This window comes from Nicotiana attenuata, unplaced genomic scaffold (genome assembly GCF_001879085.1).
Source record: "Nicotiana attenuata strain UT unplaced genomic scaffold, NIATTr2, whole genome shotgun sequence".
NCBI lineage: Eukaryota > Viridiplantae > Streptophyta > Magnoliopsida > Solanales > Solanaceae > Nicotiana > Nicotiana attenuata.
In genome coordinates, this window is record NW_017670582.1 from 3,633 (window position 1) to 22,350 (window position 18,718).

At 36.4% G+C, this 18,718-nt stretch overlaps 1 protein-coding gene and 1 long non-coding RNA gene across 5 annotated transcripts in view; both read right to left on the minus strand.

The window, feature by feature from the left end:
• Positions 1-8,487: 8,487 nt before the first annotated feature.
• LOC109241214 lies at positions 8,488-16,214 on the minus strand. Of its 4 annotated transcripts, none has more exons than XR_002070206.1 (5): positions 15,899-16,214; positions 14,516-15,579; positions 14,038-14,206; positions 9,163-9,362; positions 8,488-9,019 (listed from the first exon to the last, which is right to left on the minus strand). It is a non-coding gene; the product is annotated as an uncharacterized LOC109241214 (long non-coding RNA). The 4 variants fall into 4 exon arrangements; XR_002070207.1 differs by having other exon boundaries at positions 14,516-15,248; positions 15,899-16,210; XR_002070208.1 differs by having other exon boundaries at positions 14,516-14,746; positions 15,131-16,202.
• A 1,360-nt stretch (positions 16,215-17,574) lies between these two features.
• LOC109241215 (3-oxoacyl-[acyl-carrier-protein] reductase FabG-like) overlaps positions 17,575-18,718 on the minus strand; it is a gene marked incomplete in the record, with an annotated part of 3,448 nt that continues 2,304 nt past the window's right edge. Inside the window, 1 exon segment of the mRNA XM_019407933.1 lies at positions 17,575-18,107. Within this exon segment, the coding sequence (XP_019263478.1) occupies positions 17,829-18,107 (279 nt within the window).

Consider the following 18,718-nt stretch of genomic DNA (forward strand, 5'->3'; position numbering starts at 1 on the left):
TGGGACTGGTTGGTATGATTGGTTGGGGTCCCGGGGGCCTCGGGTGGATTCCGGGTGATTAACGGATCAAAAATGGTTTTTGAGAAGTGCCGAAGCTGCTGCTTCTGTCATAACCGCACCTGCGGTTGGTGGACCGCAGGTGCGAGACTGCAGAAGCGGTCTATCTTTCCGCAGAAGCGGCCCAAGCCCAGGCAGCCCAAGACCGCAGATGCGGCCCTAAATCCGCAGAAGCGAAACCGCAAAAGCGGTGGGCCTGTCCGCAAAAGCGGCCCAGACCGCAGAAGCGGTCTTCTTTCCGCAGAAGCGCTAATCGCAGGTGCGGCCCAGGACCGCACATGCGGAAATCGCAGGGGGCAGTGGCCTTCATTTATTCGGGCTCTAGGCCATTTTTGTTCGTTTTCATCCATTTCTTGGGCGATTTTGGAGCTCTTGGAGGGGTGATTCCACCTAGCATTTGTGAGGTAAGTTATTTCTAATTAATGTGAGTTTAATACTTGAGTTTTGGGTAGATTAACACATAAAAATTTGTGAAAAATCATGGGAATAGAGTAAAACCTAGGGTTTTGTTAAAAACAAGGTTCAACCACAAAATTTATTGTAGAGTGAAGTAGAAATCGTATATTCTTGATCCTTAGGTTATAAAGAACAGCTTCCTTCGAAAAATTTAGGAATCTGGGCACGTAGGCCCGGGGTCGGATCTTAGGAAAATTGTGTTTAAGGGTGGAAAATTGCTTAAATAATTGGAATATGATCTTGTAAGCTTATATTGACTAGTTCCTACCTCGTTTATCTAGTTTTGAATCTTTCGGCTCCAATTTGAGGGTTCGGGCTCATTCTTGGTATTGGAAGTGCACATTGGAGCGAGGTGACTCTCCTTCCTAACCTTGTAAGAGGGAATTGTCCCCATCGGTGAGTTAATTGGTTATGTGCTCCTATTTGTGGGGGCTACGTATGTACGAGGTGACGAGGGTCCGTGCATAGCTACTATTATGTTTAAGACCGGGTAGTCTAGGACCCAAAAGCATGTTATTCTTGGAATATTTGTAATCTTATTGACAGTTTGAATTGTTTAAATCACGTTGAGTTAGTAAATGAATTTCTAAAAAGATTTACCTTCATCTTCTTGAATTATTAAAAGAAAATTGGTTTTTCCTTGGATAAATTGCTCCCTAATGAGTTTTTAATTGACTGTTTGAATGTGTTTATATATTGTGGAACGGGCCGAACGCCTCGGTAGATTAAATAGATGCATCTATGGTTCGCGCCATTCGACCCTCTAGTAGTGCAAAGTTTAAATATTGTTGAATCGGGTCGTACGTCCTCGACATGATTTGTGCATGCTTGTATTGCTGCCTTGAACTTATTAAAGTTGTTATTGCCTCTTTCTGGCTTGAGAATATTTGTATAAAGGACTTAAAGAAATTTGGAGATTTCCTATAAAAGAAAGAATTGTTTACTTGCTTCATTCCATTGAATTACAATCATGTTTATAAAAGTCCACGATTTAATGTATTATTGATATCACATTATTGGACCACTAGTAAGTGTCGAAGTCGACCTCTCGTCTCTACTTCTTCGATTAGACGGGATACTGAGTACACGTTGTTTTCGTACTCATGCTACACTTGCTGTGCATTTTTGTTGCACAGGCACATATACTTCTAGTGACCTACTGGGCGTAGCAGCATGGATGATACTGGGACTAGGTGAGCTGCATTTCTCGAGGCAACCCACAGCTAGTATAGTCTCTTTCGGTGTATTGTATTTATTTTCTATCCAATTGTATTCCGGACGGATGTTGTATTGTATTGTTTCTTAGAAATAGCTCATGCACTTGTGACACCGTGTTCTGGGGATGTCAATGAGTTTATTCTGAATTTTAAAAGTTGTTAAAAGTTTCATTTCTTATTCAGTAAAATTTACTATGTGTAGTTTAAACGTATAGAAGAAGAGATTTCAGAAATATTTAAAACGAGAATTTAATTAAGTAATTTGGTTGGCTTGCCTGACAGCGGTGTCCGGCGCCATCACGACCCTTAGTGAATTTTGGGTCGTGACAAATTATATATATTATACAATTTATTTACAACTTATCCACAACTTTCATACATTATTTCTACCTAGTTATATACAACTTAAATAAAAAATTTATATAAATTTTAAACAATATGTCTTTGTATATATTTTGTATGTGGTGTGTGCTTCTTCCTCTCTAAAATTCCAATCAAAAATTACTCTCTTAATTAAATTTTGATACATATCAATAACTTTATGTAAAAATATTGTATTGATAACTTAAATACAAATTTTTAAACAATGATTCAAACATTATACAACTACTATTCAACTTTCATACAACATCAACAAAAAATATATGTAACTACAACAGAATACAATTTCCATACAATTATACTACAACTTTACTACAATTCCGTAAGTATATTATATGTTATGTCTTCTTCTTCTTCTTCTTGTTCTTCTTCTTCTTCTTCTTCTTCGTCGAGTTTGAATCTAAAATTCAGCCAAAATCAAGTCTAATCTTCACCAAATACCCTTAAAATTGAGATATAAACTCCAAACTATATTCCCAATTATTTGTAACAACACCCAATCCAAACAAATAATGGTTTTTGAAAATCAAATTCGAATTCAAAGCTTCAAAGCTTTTTAATGGCTGTCATTGGTGGAGAGTCAAACACCTTCAAAATTTATTGATTGACAATTTCAATTTGAACACCAATTGTGCAACATGAAAGGAAATTGCTAAGTTAAAACGATTGAAATCAATTGATGAATTTCATTAAAACTCTATACAACAAGAAAGCCTAAAAACAGAGAACATCAAATGAAGAAAAATTAAAAAAAAAAGCAGAGAAGGAGAGTAGAGAGACAAAGACAGAGACAGAGAGAGACGGAGAAAGAGACGGAGAGAGAGAGACGAAGAGAGAGAGTGGGAAAGTATAAAGGGATAAGAAAATAATTGATATTCCTTATTCAATTCCTAAATAAAGGGATACTCATTTAAAACTTATTTGTATATAATTAGTAAATTGTATATGACCATGTAATTAAATTGAAACTTGAGTAGGGAGGGTAATAAGGTTTTAAATAGTGTATATAAAGGTAAAAATCCCTTATCCTTATCTTTTTTTTTTGGTAACTAACTTAATTTTATTAATCACCAAAGCAATCAGTTACAAATCCATAGCTAAGACAACAAAGCTAGCTATATCAATAGGAAAAAAACATAGAAAACTACCTACTTCCTACTTTGATCATATTAGAATACATAAGACTGTAATTAAGCTTTGATTTTAGGGGGTGCCCGAACACAACAAATGTAATCTATCTCATTTGCAATGTTTTCATGTTGCCTACTCCTTTGTTCGAATATTCGTAAGTAGCTCAATTCAAATGTGGTGAATAGCTTCTGCATAGACAAGTTTGAAAATCAGTTCTTGTTGGGATTTCCCTTTTGAACACTTGATAACCCACTGAATGTAATCACTCCAACCTCTTGCGATAGGCTCGTGTAACTGTATCCAATGCCATAGTTTTGTCCATATAGCTCTTACATATATGCAATGTACAAACATGTGCTCTTTTGTTTCTTTCCACTCTTGACATAAGGCACTGTGTATTCATATGTACACCCCATTTGCTTAACCTATTAGTTGTCAGTAGTCTTCCATGCATCAATAGCCACAGGTGTGAATTTTGCTTTTGGTCGTGCAGCATTGTTAGACATGATGCTTTTCCATTCAACCCTGGCATAGTCTCCCCCCCCCCCCCCCTCCAGTAGATGAAAGTATATGTGCCTGATTATGCTCTTCTTAGTCGTCTGTGCAATTATAATATTCTCTAGAGAACCTCTAACTTCAAATATTTTCCTGACCATCCAGCAAGCCTGTTGAGGGTCCGGGGTAGTGTTGAATTGCTAATTTTTAATCTAGTAGGTATGGATCCACTTGATTCATAACTTATCTTCCTTGTAAGCCAAATCCCAGCGTACTTTAGCTATAGCAGTTTTGTTCCAGATTTGTAGATTTGTAAGATGTATCCCACCTCCTGCTTTGGGTAGACACACCTTATCCCAGGCTAATAAAGCTTTCTTTGTGATCACATTGGTACCTAACCACACATACGATATGCATATACCTTCAACGACCTTGATCACCTTGGAAGAAATAATAAAAAGTTGAGCCCAAAAAGCTTGTATTCCAAACAAAACACTTTGGACTAGCTGAACTCAGCATATGAGAGCTTCCTTGCAGTCCAAGAGCTTATTTTTGATGTCATCTTGTCTATCAAAGATTGACATTGCATGATACTCAATTTCTTGGTAGATAGAGGAACTCCCAGATATTTGAAAGGTAGGTCTCCTATGGTAAAACCCAAGTGCTGTAAGATCTGCTGTTGCACTGTTGTTGATACTTCTCCAAAATATACTGCACCCTTACTTTGGTTAGCCTGTAGCCCAGATACTTTTGTAAAATGTAGGAATTTATGAGCTATTGCAGCAACTGAATTCACATTCCCTCTAGCAAATAGCAAGAGGTCATCAGCAAAACATAAGTGAGTATTCTTGAGCCTTGAACACCTAGGATGATAGTTGTACTCTTTGTTTGTCTTAAGATCATGTAAGCTTCTACTCAAGTACTCCATAACAATTGCGAAAAGAAAAGGTGACATTGGATCACCTTGTCTGAGGCCCTTGGCAACATTGAATGGCACTGGATATTCTCCATTAACTAGGATAGAATAGTTGACAATTTGTATGCATTCCATAACCCATGAGATGAACAATTTAGGAAATCCTAGCTCTTCCATAACCTGCTTCAAGTAGGGCCATTCCATAGAGTCATAAGACTTCTGAAGATCTATCTTAATCATGCATCTAGGGAGGTGTGTTTCCTAGAATAGGCTTTGACCAATTCATGTGCTAAAATGACATTATCAGATATCCTCCTACCAGGTACAAAGCCAGCCTGTGCTTCACTAATTACAGTAGAGATAACGGCTTGAATTCTAGCAGCCAGAATCTTGGAAATAAGCTTATAAAGCACTGTGCAGCATGCAATTGGCCTAAATTCTTTAACCGTTTTAGGTTTGCCAGTCTTGGGAGCTAAGGTGATAGCTGTACAATTGATTGCTCTGTATAGCTTCCCAGTGGCAAAGAAATCCATAACAGCTGTTGTAACTTCATGAGGGATGATCTTCCATGCCTTCTTGAAAAAATATGCATTGAATCCATCAACACCAGGGGCTTTGTCATCACCAATTGACATTAGTCAATCATAAACTTCTTGTTCAGTAACATCTTGACATAGTATAATCCTCTGTTGCTGCGACAGTATTGGTCCTTTCTGCATTATGTCCTTTTCTATTGCTGGTAGGCTGTGCGCTGCAGATCCCATCAATGACTTATAAAAACTCAATAAAAATCAATCTTCCATAAGAAATTTCACAGACATAAAAAGAGAAAATGATATGACATGAGACGCCATTGTCGAGTGTAATAGAGAGTTGGATACAAATTGACACGAAATTTTGAAAAATAAAGACTTGGATAAGATATACTAAACTTTTTAACAATGATGGTCTCCTTGCTCATCGCACCTCAACTATTCTATCAGGAATTTACTACTTCCCACTTGCACGGGTACCAAATAGCTTTGCTTGAAGCTTTTGGACAAGATATATTAATTATGACAAGATTATTTGATGTAGCATAATGCTCTACCAAACATTGCCGCTATGGCTTAGGTATAGTAATAAGAGCTCAACGCCTGATATGTCGGTTGGATAACGGGTTCGAAATCCAACCATAGATGAACGCCTATTTAAGTGCAGAAATAATAAAGAGGCAAGCCCATATTTACCGAGAGTTCAAACCGAACTCCTCCGACCCTCCGGATTTCAGGTTTATAAAAAATAGTCTACGAGGACACATTAACAATAGCTGCATGAGAGAGGACCTCTCCAACTTTACATATGCTTTAATCTATTTCCCCATATAGTAAAGCATGGATACAAGGCCTGTACATAAGTCCGCAACAAATGAGAAAATGAACCTTCTTTTTTGTTTTAACCTTCTTCTTTCATTTGTATCCAAAGTAAAATGTTGGGAGAAAGATGCCAAAGAAAGATGAAAAGAAATATCCTCTTCCTTTACGGCACTCCTCATAAGACTTCTTGTTTTCTACTCATGCATCTACTTTTGGTTCTATGCATTTGTCACATCCTTATCTTCTACCCTTGCCTTCATGGCGTTGAATCCCACCACTTTACATGTTGTGAGAGCACTATGACTATGATGTTCCATGGATTTTTTGGACAAACAAATTTACTATATATACACATTAAATAGAACGTAAATTTGACTTGTGTCTTTCTTGAGCCCAGGACTGGAATTTTCTCTTAAGGTCTGCGTACATCTCATCCTCCATAGACACCACTTGCAAGATCACACTTGATATGCCATTGTTGTTATTGTCGTGTAAATTTGACTTGACTATACATTAATGGTAGATCATTCCGCTGAGACACTTATATTCAACTAGTTGGTCAAAACTTCTGAGTTCAATGCTGCTAAAAAATAGATCTTGAGCCTAAGTCAATTTTCAAAGGCTAACGAGTCGAGGATTTATCAAAATATTATAACACGAATATGCAACACTCTATAACACCCCGCACGTTCCAAGTGGAGCTTAATAACATAGAATGAGGCGCAATATTGGATAATTGGATACATTTGATTTTTGATAACATGCAAAGAAAATTGATATGTGCTTTAGCTCAGCTCAAAAAGCTAATTCAAGATGTTAAGATTGCCTAATACCAAGGAGACTACATTTCATTCCTTCAACCAACGTCGAGGACTCTAACAAACACCAGTAGGCCAGTAGTTCGAGTCACACAAAGGTTAACAAAGAGCACTATGATCCTTTTGAGTAAGGGTGAGGTAAAAATAAATAGAATTTACAGTAGTATCAGTCTTACTCCGACAATTAAATTAGAGAAAAGGGTCAAATATATCCCTCTATTTTCAGATATTGTTTACATTTAATCTCAGTTGTACTATCGGGCCAAATTTATCCCTACCGTTATACTATGCGGCCAAATTTATCCCTACCATCAGCAAACTTTTAACAATTACCCCTTAATTTGTTAAGTAATCCAAAATCCCTCAATTTCCTTTTATTTAAATCACTTGTTGTTCTTCTTGCTCCGCTATTTTCAGAAATTACTATTGATGTGAATGTTAAAGGTACTAGACTACACAAATTATTCATGGATATTTTTAATTACCAATGTACTCACTTCTCTTTTGTGATAATGGGTTTAAAGTTTATTTATTTTTCAATCATATACACACCATATAATTTAGTGGGTCTATTTACTGTGTATTATCTGCAGTTGATCATCATGTATATACATGTATATTCACATATATTTTGTTATTTTATGGTTCGTCTAGAGTTCGATCGACTAACTTAAGAGTGCACAATGCGTAGGCATTTGATTAAAGCAAAATTAAATTCGACAATGTAAATTCTCCGAGAAACTTCAACTTCTATCATTAATATTTACAAAGTCTCCATACCTTTGGGCTTTGGTGCAACAAATTCATTAAAGTTGGGATATTGTAAATACTTTTGAAATTTAGACAAGCTACCTAATTTAGATTCCTCAATTTACTATACTTTGTTTACTAACCGTTGTATTATTTTAATATTTCTTTATCTTATTTTTTTTCCAATTAAGAAAGCGAGTAAATGCCAATTATTTCGAATATAGTGGATCAAGAAAAAGAATAAGTGACTTAATTAAAATGATTTGGGAGATTCTGGGTCACCTGGCAGACTGCGGGTAATCTTTAAAAGTTTGCTGATGGTAGGGTAAATATGGCCGAATAGTATAACGAGAGGGGTAAATTTGGCCAAATAGTATAACAAAAGTTAAATGTAGACAATATTCGAAAGTAAAGAGGTATCTTTAGCCCTTTTCCCAGTATTTTCCCACAAGAGTGGCCTGAGGAAAATGAGATGTACGCAACCTTACCCCTACCTTAGAAGGACAGAGAGACTGTTTTCGATAGACCCCGGCTTCTCTCCTTTAGTTCATGTAGTATAAATTATCAATACAGCAATTACTTTTTGGTTTTTTAGTTCTTTTTTGTTTTCCTTCTACGCAAAGCTAATTGACTGCTCTTTTGACTTCTCTATATAGTTTATGAAAGTTAGCTTCGTAAATGACATTCTAAACTCTAGAAGTTGAAGAAAATAATATACCATTGTCATCTTTGTGTGAATAAAAAAATTATTAACAAATCTTTTCTTGAACATAATTTCAGGACAAAAGTGTGAGCAACTCCAAATCCTATTGAACCAAACTTCTCAAGAACTGACATCTCCAAAGTGCACTGTGAGAAGGCAATAAATGAGCTGTAAACATTCAGAAGAGCAGAGCCATAAACTAGGACTCTTCAATCAAACTACCCACAATCGTATACTTCCTCAGCAGGAAACAAATGTTATGTACAGTTCTTAGACAAGTTTGAAGAACATGTAAATGCCTCGTGAAATAAACCCCAGGAGCTGACATGCTGCAATGTATTATCCTTAGGTCCAACAACATGTTGCAGTGGATAAAGCAATGGCTTGTATTCAACAATTATGATAATACTAGTTTGTTTTGTACCATCTTAGAGACTAGTATTAAGTACTAACATTCTAACCTGACCATCATTCCAATATCACCTACGGGTTCATCGACTCAATACAAGTTCATATAAGAAGTTTATTTCAAAAAGCATCTAAGTCAGTAACATTAAAATGAGTTTGCTCCATAAAGATATAGTAGTTCCTTCACCTTTTCATACTGTTATCGTCTTACAAATTACCAACCCATGCACGATTATGATTCTCTCTTCCACAAGGCAATCCATACGTATAATTGTTCTTCTAAGTCCTCCCCTAACTTTGCATGCAACACGGAGGGTTCGTGCAGTCCTCACCTGGAAATGCATGCCAGAGTCAGTATGTTTTACAGCACAAGACGATGACGGTACAGTGGGGTTGGTCCAAAGTGACTTTCATGTCAAAAATGCAATATAGACATGTCAAAAGCATCAGAGATACAAGAAGCTTTAGGCAGTACCGGTTGCTCAGGGCTCAAAAAATTGGCAACCAAAGAACCAGAAGCCCCCCAGATAGGTTGCAGTTAAAGTCTCCTGCAGCCAATGTAAGCTCTCTGAGATCCACATCTGACTTCACTTGTAGTCCATTGAGCATGGAAGCAACATCCTCTCAGTAGTCACATATTCAGGTTTACCTGAGCATATGGACAACCTCCAATACCTGATACAAAGGTACCCACTATGACTCTGCCAAGACAAACACTATCGGGAAATCGACAATTAATTTGTACATCATTAAAGTCTAAAAGCAACTATAAGCATATACTCCTCATTGAAAGATTGTCTTACATGTTTGAATATGACCTAACATGGAATAACAAGATGTTAACTCATATATGACAGTAAAAATGCACATGTTCAAGGATAAAATATCATTGGAAGATTATTTTGCAAATGCTCTCCAGAAGCACTCCATAAGCAACAAATTGTTGATTATGCTAGTAGGACACACAAAAGTCACTTTCTCAAAACTAGTAGCTTAAACAATGGGTCACACTGTATTATCTTTACTTTAGGCTGCAATAGAAACAAGCAATTTTATGAGTTCTTAATTCACTTCATTAGGTAAAATTGTCATCTCGTTTTTCAGTCCATCTGTTGAACATCTATTCTTATTCGGGAATCAGGGTTAAATCCCAAATTGCATTACTATTATTATGCTTCCGCATTACTTGGATAAGTAATTTGTGGAAATTCAAGGAACTTAAATGGCAAGAATTTCAGAAACAACTATGATCCCCTACAACTTAGATCAGCAATTCGATAGATAAAAAAAGTCGGGCAACCTAAATACTCCAATATTGACAAACATTAACAAACAGCAAGTTACCTTGTTTTAACATCCTCTACATGCCGTAGGTGCTATAATAACAATTAAGAATACAAAAGAACCACTTCTTGTTCAAACAACCCTAGGAGCTTGGGGGGGGGGGGGGGTAGGGGGGGGGTAGTTATTAAGATGACACGATGGCTACTGGAAGAGAAAGAAACTTGAGAAAAAGCTAACTTAACACCTGATGCAGCAGGTCACAACATATACTCCCCAACACACTTGACTTAGAATAACTGCAAATTAGAGTGGTAGGTTCTTTATTGCAGACAAATAAATCACATAGAAATTTAACAACGAATTAGACATGGATTCCTCAATATTCAAATAATAGCAGGATGCATAAAAGACATTGCCCAAAAGTGGATCGCTAACCATGTAGCCATGCCTATTTGCTAATTCTTTTATGAAATAACATTCTCGTAACGAAAATTTAATCGCACACTTAGTCCACTAAAACAATGTATGATACACGTATCACAATCCCATCGACAATATCCTCATTAACAACCCCCTCGCTGCACCCATAAGAACCTTAAAAGGGCTTTCTTGCCACAATTCTAGTTTATGTAGGAAAAATATTTCAAGCAGCCAAATAGATGACTGAGTTCATCCCCAACAAGATTATCTGGTTCATTTAGTCATGAAGGACGAAGTAGTAGAACAAAGAAATTAGATTGAAGGTAGAAAAATGTTCGCCATTCAAACAATTTATTTGAATGACAGTTCCAAACAATTCCAGAAATAAAGAAGCATCAAGAATTTTCTCAGTAAAATGTTCATGATTAGTGTGTATGACCTAAGACCAATTTTATAATTTGTGTGTTTCTTAATCATTACATTCCCTGCCTATTTCATATGTAACCCAATTTAGATGAATATCCTGCAAACGATTCACTAATTTTTGGGTCGTCAACATGTTCAGGTCGTAAATTGTGAAAACAAGTATCAAGAGCGATACATTCAAAACAATTTAACTACATAGGAAAGAAAGAACAAAATTCCAGAGAGAACAAGCTGCACCAACAAATGTACCAAAAAAAAGAATAGAGAAGCTTTATTGCTGGAACTCTGTGGTTCCTTTCTGTCCACTCTAACCGTCAGAATTGATCTTTGCAGTATACGGAATCATCTTCCTAGGTGTGGACACAATTTTGCTCCTCAAATTAGACTGTAACAACTTATTTTGGGATGAGATAAGATTTTATTCATACGTTGATATCACCAAGATTGTACTTAAAATCTGAGTAATTACAACATTGAGATTGGTAATAAGCTTGTTGAGTCTCCACCACGAAAGTTTCTTGATGACCTTAAAAGAGCTCAGCATTGCAATTCATGCACCACTATGATGAACTGAAAACTAAACAAAGAATGATCTTTCAACTTTTCCTCAATATTTATTTACCTTCAAGCCTAAGAAAAAGAAAAGATCATGGAATTGAATATGCCTCTAGTGCTCATATTCATGAATATTTCAGATGGGACATGAGTGAATTTCAGAAAATCAGCAATATCAGATGCAAAATTCAACTAGGGCACAATAATATGCTTATTACCGTCAGCTGAATTTGGGGAAACAGGAAAGTAAAGCGATGAAATAAACTCCGAATAGATTAAGAATCTTGAGTAATCTCGTGAGAGAGCATTGCCAACGACAACTGGCAAAAAATTTTTGGGACCGGAATATCACTGCCGGCGACGAGGCGAAAAAAATTTGGCACTCTGATGTTGAACTTTCGCCATATAAACTCTGGAAAGCTACAGGTCTTGGACGGTGTGGGACTATCTACTGCATAGATAGAATATGCCCACATCACAATAGCATCGAAAGTTGTGTACTAATCTTTGGAACTTGCCATTTTAAGTGATTAAATGTTTCTGATGATGGAGTACTCTACCCTTCAACTTCTAACTTTGTGCCTTGAAATAATTTTTGCGGATCCGAATTGCGGTATAACCTGACAAGCTCTCGATCGCACAGTCATAGAGTTGTGCGACCAGAGCGCTAGCAGCGCACGGTATATCCCAGAAATTAGGATAAACATCAGTGATTCAATGGGCCTTTTACCTCAATAGTTGCGTCATTTTCTTCAGAATGAAAGGAATGACACTGCTTTGGCATTTGCATATCCATGTAAAATATAAATAAATGATTCCGTGGAGCAAACGAACACATCAACCAGAATTAGCGTGATGAAAGTCCAAGCATTCAACAACCATAGAATGTCATTATTAAAACTATTTCTCGAAAGAGCTTCCATAACATCTTCAGTTCCCACTTTTTTACAGGAAGCTTCAATATCTTACTTCTGTCCAATTAATATTAAAACTTCACTATTTAAAGGTAACTGGTTACAGTTAACAAGCTTCACAGCGGTTCCAAGTCTCACGTGTCGACAGTTCCTCATCTAATGTTGAAATAACTCAAGAAAAGGACAACACCCTTGATCCATCAGAAATAACTTTTTATGCCACAGTTCTCCATAGTGCTTTTGTTCCTCCAAAATTTTTGTACTTTTATTACATAAATTAAAATCAAAACCAAAGTACCTCTTGAGCTTGCTTTGCACTGGGCTATCCACCAATATAGAATCAAAGGAGGCAAAAAAGCTACTTCCAGAAAGTTGTTTGGCCGCTTGCATCTGCGATACGTTTTACGGCACTACTTGTTTTATATTCCCTGGAGCAAGCATCAATATTTGAGATATCTGCAGTTTTATCTTTTTAAGACCTTCATCGAAGACCTTCTGCTCCTTATTTTCCATGATTTCAACACCAGGAAATTGAGATCTAGAGTAGCCTTGCATTTTCTGTCATTCTCGTATACTCCTTGCTGAATAATAGGTTTAAATGCTTCTCTCACTTTGGAAGTAAACTGCAAGGAACCGAATTTATTGATTGTTGTATTTTGATCCTACAGTGTTTAGCATCATTCCCCTTTTTCTTAAGAATAGGCTCAATTGCCTTGTCCTGCATCCTAGCTTGTTCTATAGCATGACTTAATGTAGAAGGTCGAAACAATTTTACGGACAGCTTGATTTCCTCCCTAAGCCCTCTTATGAAACTAGATAAGAAATAAGCTTCATTCAAAGCAAGATTTCTAACCAACATTTGAGCTCTCAGTGCTTTAAATTCCTCTAAATAATCCTCAACTCTTCGCTTCTCAGTCAATTTATTAAAATTCCAAAAACATAAAGAGACATTTGAAGTCTCAACCCTTAAAATTTGACCGTTGCAATACAGGCACCAGAGCACTATATGCTAAAATGAAAACTAAAGAAAGTACGATCACCTAAATTGCTCGGACTCGGGTGCGGGTATCTGATATGGGGACGGATCCGAGTATCGGATTCGGCAAAATCTAAATTTTAAGATTCGGGGTGCGGATCCGGATATGGATACGGGTGCGGGGATTCGGCTAATAAAAAATAGAGCTATAGAAATATTGTAAATTTTGAGAGATGTTCTATGAAAAACTTACATGAATATTGTAGAATTCAATCTTTCATTCTCCAAGATGGACATTATTCTTTCATTCTCCTAAATCTGTTTTATTTTTGATTTGGAGAAATCAAAATCTCAACTTTTCTCCCAAATTTGTCGATGGACTCTGGTCAAAGTGTCCGAAGTCAGTTGACCGAATCCGGGACGTATCCCGCTCCCGCTCCCGTCCCCGTCTCGTATCGGGACGGGGATGGCACCAAAATCGAAGAGTCCGTGCAACTTAGACGATCACTCAATTTGGCTCAAGATTTATTTACATTCAAAGAGAAGAAACACAAAAGACCACGCAGGATATACTGTAAGTTCTCATATTTATAAATGTGGACCACGCAGGATATACTGTACGTGCTCATATTTATAAATGTTTCATGAGTGAATTTTACAAAAACATTAATATCAGAATAAAAAATTACACTAGGGCATAATAAGCCTATCCCCGTCAACTAATTTTGTACAGAAGATAAAAAGGGACAAGGAAAACTTCGAATGGTTTACGAACCTCAAGAAATCTCGGGAGAGAGCATCGCCGCGGCCGACCGGAAAAACTCAGCAAAAACAATTTGGACCATTTCTCGATTTGTGCGTGTCATCCTTGCGCAGGGGCCATGCTAATTTTATCGGACTCCCATGTTGAGCTAGGGTTTTTATTGTGCCGTAAAGCTCCTTCTCTGTTCGATGAGGGAGAAAGAACTTACAAGTGTAAAATACCGTTTCGAGTCCTAAAGTTCAGGAACTGAACACTATCGTCCTATTTTAAGAACATTTATTTCAAAATCACCCCTTATGTATTTATTCACTTGATAACGTTCTCTCTGCACTTCTGAAGATGTCAAAATTACCCTCTTTTTCCTACTATTCTTTAACCCAAGATGTTGAACAACACAAGACGATGCTATGGTACAGTGACAGTTGGTCCAGAGGGACTTTCATGTCAAAATGGAAATGTAGTGTAGACATGCCAAAGGCATTAGAGATACCTTAAGATTTAGGCAGTACCAGTTGCTTATAGCTCAAGGGCAAACACAGAACCAGAAGGCTGACCGAAAAATGTTTGCAAATAAAGTATAAAGTCTCCAGCCAATACAAGCTTTCTGAGATCAACATTTGTCTTCACTCCTAGTCCAATAAGCATTGAAGCAACATCCTCAGTAGTCACACTTCCAGAGGCACCTGAGCATATGGACAACCTCCAGGTCCAGAGGAATCCACTGTGAATTGCCAAGAAAAACAATCGACAAATATATTGTACCATATCATTTAAGTCTTAAAGCAAACATATTGCATAAATTCCACATTAACAATTCAATTAGGTGTTTTGCAAAACCTGAGATTGAAATAAAAAGTTACCTACTCTGATTCACCTCACGTGGTAAATAGATAATTTGAGAATTAGGAGAATCACAGTTAAACCACCTCTCTCTCAGATCAAATCATTAAGGAAGGAAGTTAGGGGATTGCGAGGCAAAGGTAAATAGAACCTAATCCATTTTGTTTGACCCGTGCCATATGATATTAGCCATTTAGACATTCTGATGTTAACACATACATGAAAAAAGATAAACGCAAGATGTGCAAGGATAAAATTATCTTACCGCATTACAAATGCCTTCAAGGAGAACTCGATAAACAGCATATGGTTGATTACGCTATTCGGACACACAAAAGTCATACCAATTTTCAACATACAAAACTAGTGGCTTAGACCACAGGCTGCATTGCGGAGACAAGCAATTTTATAAGTTAGTTTTTAAAAAAAAAAATAAGTTCAGTATTCACTTAAGCAGGTAAAATTGTCTTCTCGTTTTCCAGTCCATCTGTTGAACCAACTTCCACTATCTTCTGGGAATCAGGGATAGATCCCACAAAATGCATAATTATGTATAAGCTGCCACAATGCTAGGAGAAAAACTTCTTTTGTAACTTAAATCGCGAGGACTTCAGAAAAGGATCATATCTCTACATTTCGTACAACTTAATTGAAAAGAATCATTCCTTCGATTGAAGTCCCTTTCTTTCATCTTTGCCATAGGAAGGCTTCTCGCTGCAAGGAAGTACTTCACTGTTGGTATACTATGTGCTCATGCCTATTTGTTAATTCTGTTATGATGTAATATATCTTTGACTAATTATCATAGGTTATAAAAAAGATACCAAAACAATGTATGATGCAGTATCAGAATCCCATCGACATTAACAATCCCTAACTGCCTATGGAGTGGGAATATACCTTAGGTGCTCATATTCCTAAATGCTTGAGATTTCACGAGTGAATTTCACAAAAATTACAGTAATAAGCCTATCGCCATTTGGGGAAACATGAAATTAAACAGAATGATATAAAATCCGAACAGTTTACGGACCTTAAGAAACCTCGTAAGAGTGCATCACCGCCGACGACGACCGGCAAAAATAAGTGAGGAAAAAATTTCAGCCGGAGAATCGCCGCCGGCAAGGCAAAAAAAAATTTGGACCATTTCTCGATTTGTGCGTGTCATCCTTGCGCAGGGGCCATGCTAATCTTCTCTGTATCGTTCCAATTTTATCGGATGTCCCCGAAGGGACGAACACCATTGTTGAGCTTCCACGATATCAAGTCTGAAGAGCTTCAGTTTGTGATCGGTGTGGGATATCTCGTTGGAATAGAACCAGAAAAGGTCTTGTGTTTACTCGTTTAGTTGAGCCCTTTCCTAAAAGCCCATAACGAAATGGGCTGCTTGTGGGCTATACTATAATAGAATAATCTTTTCTCTTGGCATTTTAGAGAAAATTGACTATTTTTGAGTCATGAAAAATAGATTTATTGATACTATCTCTATTTATTATAAAAGTCGAGACACATTTTTCAAGTATGACGTAATTTCTTATGTGATTTTTACCAAATTTATATTCTTTTGACCCAGGTCTGTTCGAATCCTCTAATATTTATATGAAGTATTATGATTAGTCTATTGACAGTAACTCAGTTTTTGTTCTGCATCCACAACTTCCTTTTGTATTACAAAACCAATTCTTTACCCTTCACGGCAAAATTAAATAAAAATATCAGTTTAATCATATCATAGTTAGCTCTCTTTTTTTGTGTCATGATTTAGACATTTAGTTGCTATAGTTCTGTTGGTTCAACTGTCTATTAAGCAAACATCAGATATAATTTATTATTTCAACCTTGTTAGGACTCCTCGCAACAATAAACAATGACGATGTTTCGCCGGATGAGCAAATTTTGCATGTGTTCAATTATTCACAAGTTTTACCGAACGATCAAATCTTAGTGCCATTTTCGTTCTATCTATCTTGTTAAATTATTCAAAAATTGTGTAGGATGGGGCAATCTTAAAGTTAATTGTTCACAAATTTTGCCATACGTCCAAAACTTGATATTGTCTATTCTACCTATCTTGTTTACAACATTGAGTCAAAACTTGCATATGGTATTCAATTGTTCACAAGTTTCATCAGACCTCATTCACATTTTTTTCCAAGCATATTTGCAACTCTTTTACCTGGTATATTTGTAACTCTTTTATCGGGTAGTTTGTGTTACTTCTCTTCCAATTTCTTCAATTCAAACCAGTGTTGGAATTGTATGAAATCTTTTGCCATCAAATAACGTGAATGGAACATGAAAAGCCAAGTACTCAGACTAACAAATTGAACAACTTCGTCCAAGTTAGGTTACAATATAGGACGACTACCGTATTCTAGTTAAGAAATTTAAAATCAACCAAGAAGCCTGAACGAGGAGGAGGAGAGATTACAAGCGTGAAGATGGAAACGAGTCTACTGCTGGGTTATATTTCATTGTTTTTAAGAACGGGGGTAAAATATGAAAAGCAGCGTAAAAATGCATGTCTCCTGATCCTGCTCCTGCTTGGTTGATATTTTACATGGTCTGATTTGTAACTTCTTAACCTTACCAAAAAAAAAGTAACTTTTACGTCATTCAACTAATAATACAATTTCATGATGAAGCTACACAAACACTTGGCATCGGGGTAGCCAAAATCCATTTTGGGATAAAATATTTGAGAATCCATGAAAAAGAGAAGACTGGCATTAATTGTTTACTTTAAACGTCTCAAACCAGAGCATAAAATTTCTTTAGGCAAGAATATCTTCAAACTGTAACAAGATCTCAAGCTACAGTTCATTTTACAAATTGAATAATACATAAAATTGATGGAAGCAGATCAATTTTTCCTTAACATCTTAATACTCTATCTTTTTACCTTCAGATCCTGTATGATAATACTTTTACGTACAACAGAACAAATTCAATTTTCTCTATAACTAAAGGGATGAGAAAATTGGGACACCTGGTAAAGTAGCTCCAGCTTCTACTATGAAAATGTTTCCTGAAACATATTCTGAAGAATCGTGGATTAAATAACGCACCACTGAAGTCAAAGCCGGATCTGATGTTCCATGTGTTCTCAAGGGAATGGTTCTCAATGCAATATTGTGGAGCCAGTCTTTTTGCATGAGGCCCTCTGTTATCTCAGATCTGAAAAGTCCTGGTGATATTGAGTTCACTCTGATCTTGTATGGTCCCAATTCAATTGCCATCATCTGCCATATTGCAAATCAGGAAAAGAAAAAAACATACAAAAGTCTCACTAGTATGCAAACACTCTACGCTTGACCTGCAACAGACTGCAGGCAGGAAATTTTCACAAAGAAAAGTTGAACTGGATGAGACCTTGTCGGACTTGATTAGATAACAAGAATGACTTTAGATTACATTGGAAAAGTGGACCATCTAGGACTCTAGGTAGATTGTGTTGTTAACCACTAAAAACCATCAAGTATAAGCCAGAACGCCACAAGTATTATCTATGAAGTATACAATGCCCTCTGTAAAAGAATCAAACCAAATGCTTGATCTGCGTGAGACATCACATATACTTTTAAGATGATAGTGAAACTTTTATATCTGACACAATTGGAAATAGAATCTGCTTAGATTTCTCATTGTAGCTTAATGCCTGTTCTAGTTTTTTAATTTAATACCTCCATATTAACCATGATCAATTTCACATTTCTGGCTCCAGCATATGTTCACCAGAGAGTGGTGTGGCAACTATCCTAGAGTAACTCTTCCTAAGTGCTAATGCACTATATATATATATATATATATATATATATATATATATATATATATATATATATATATATATATA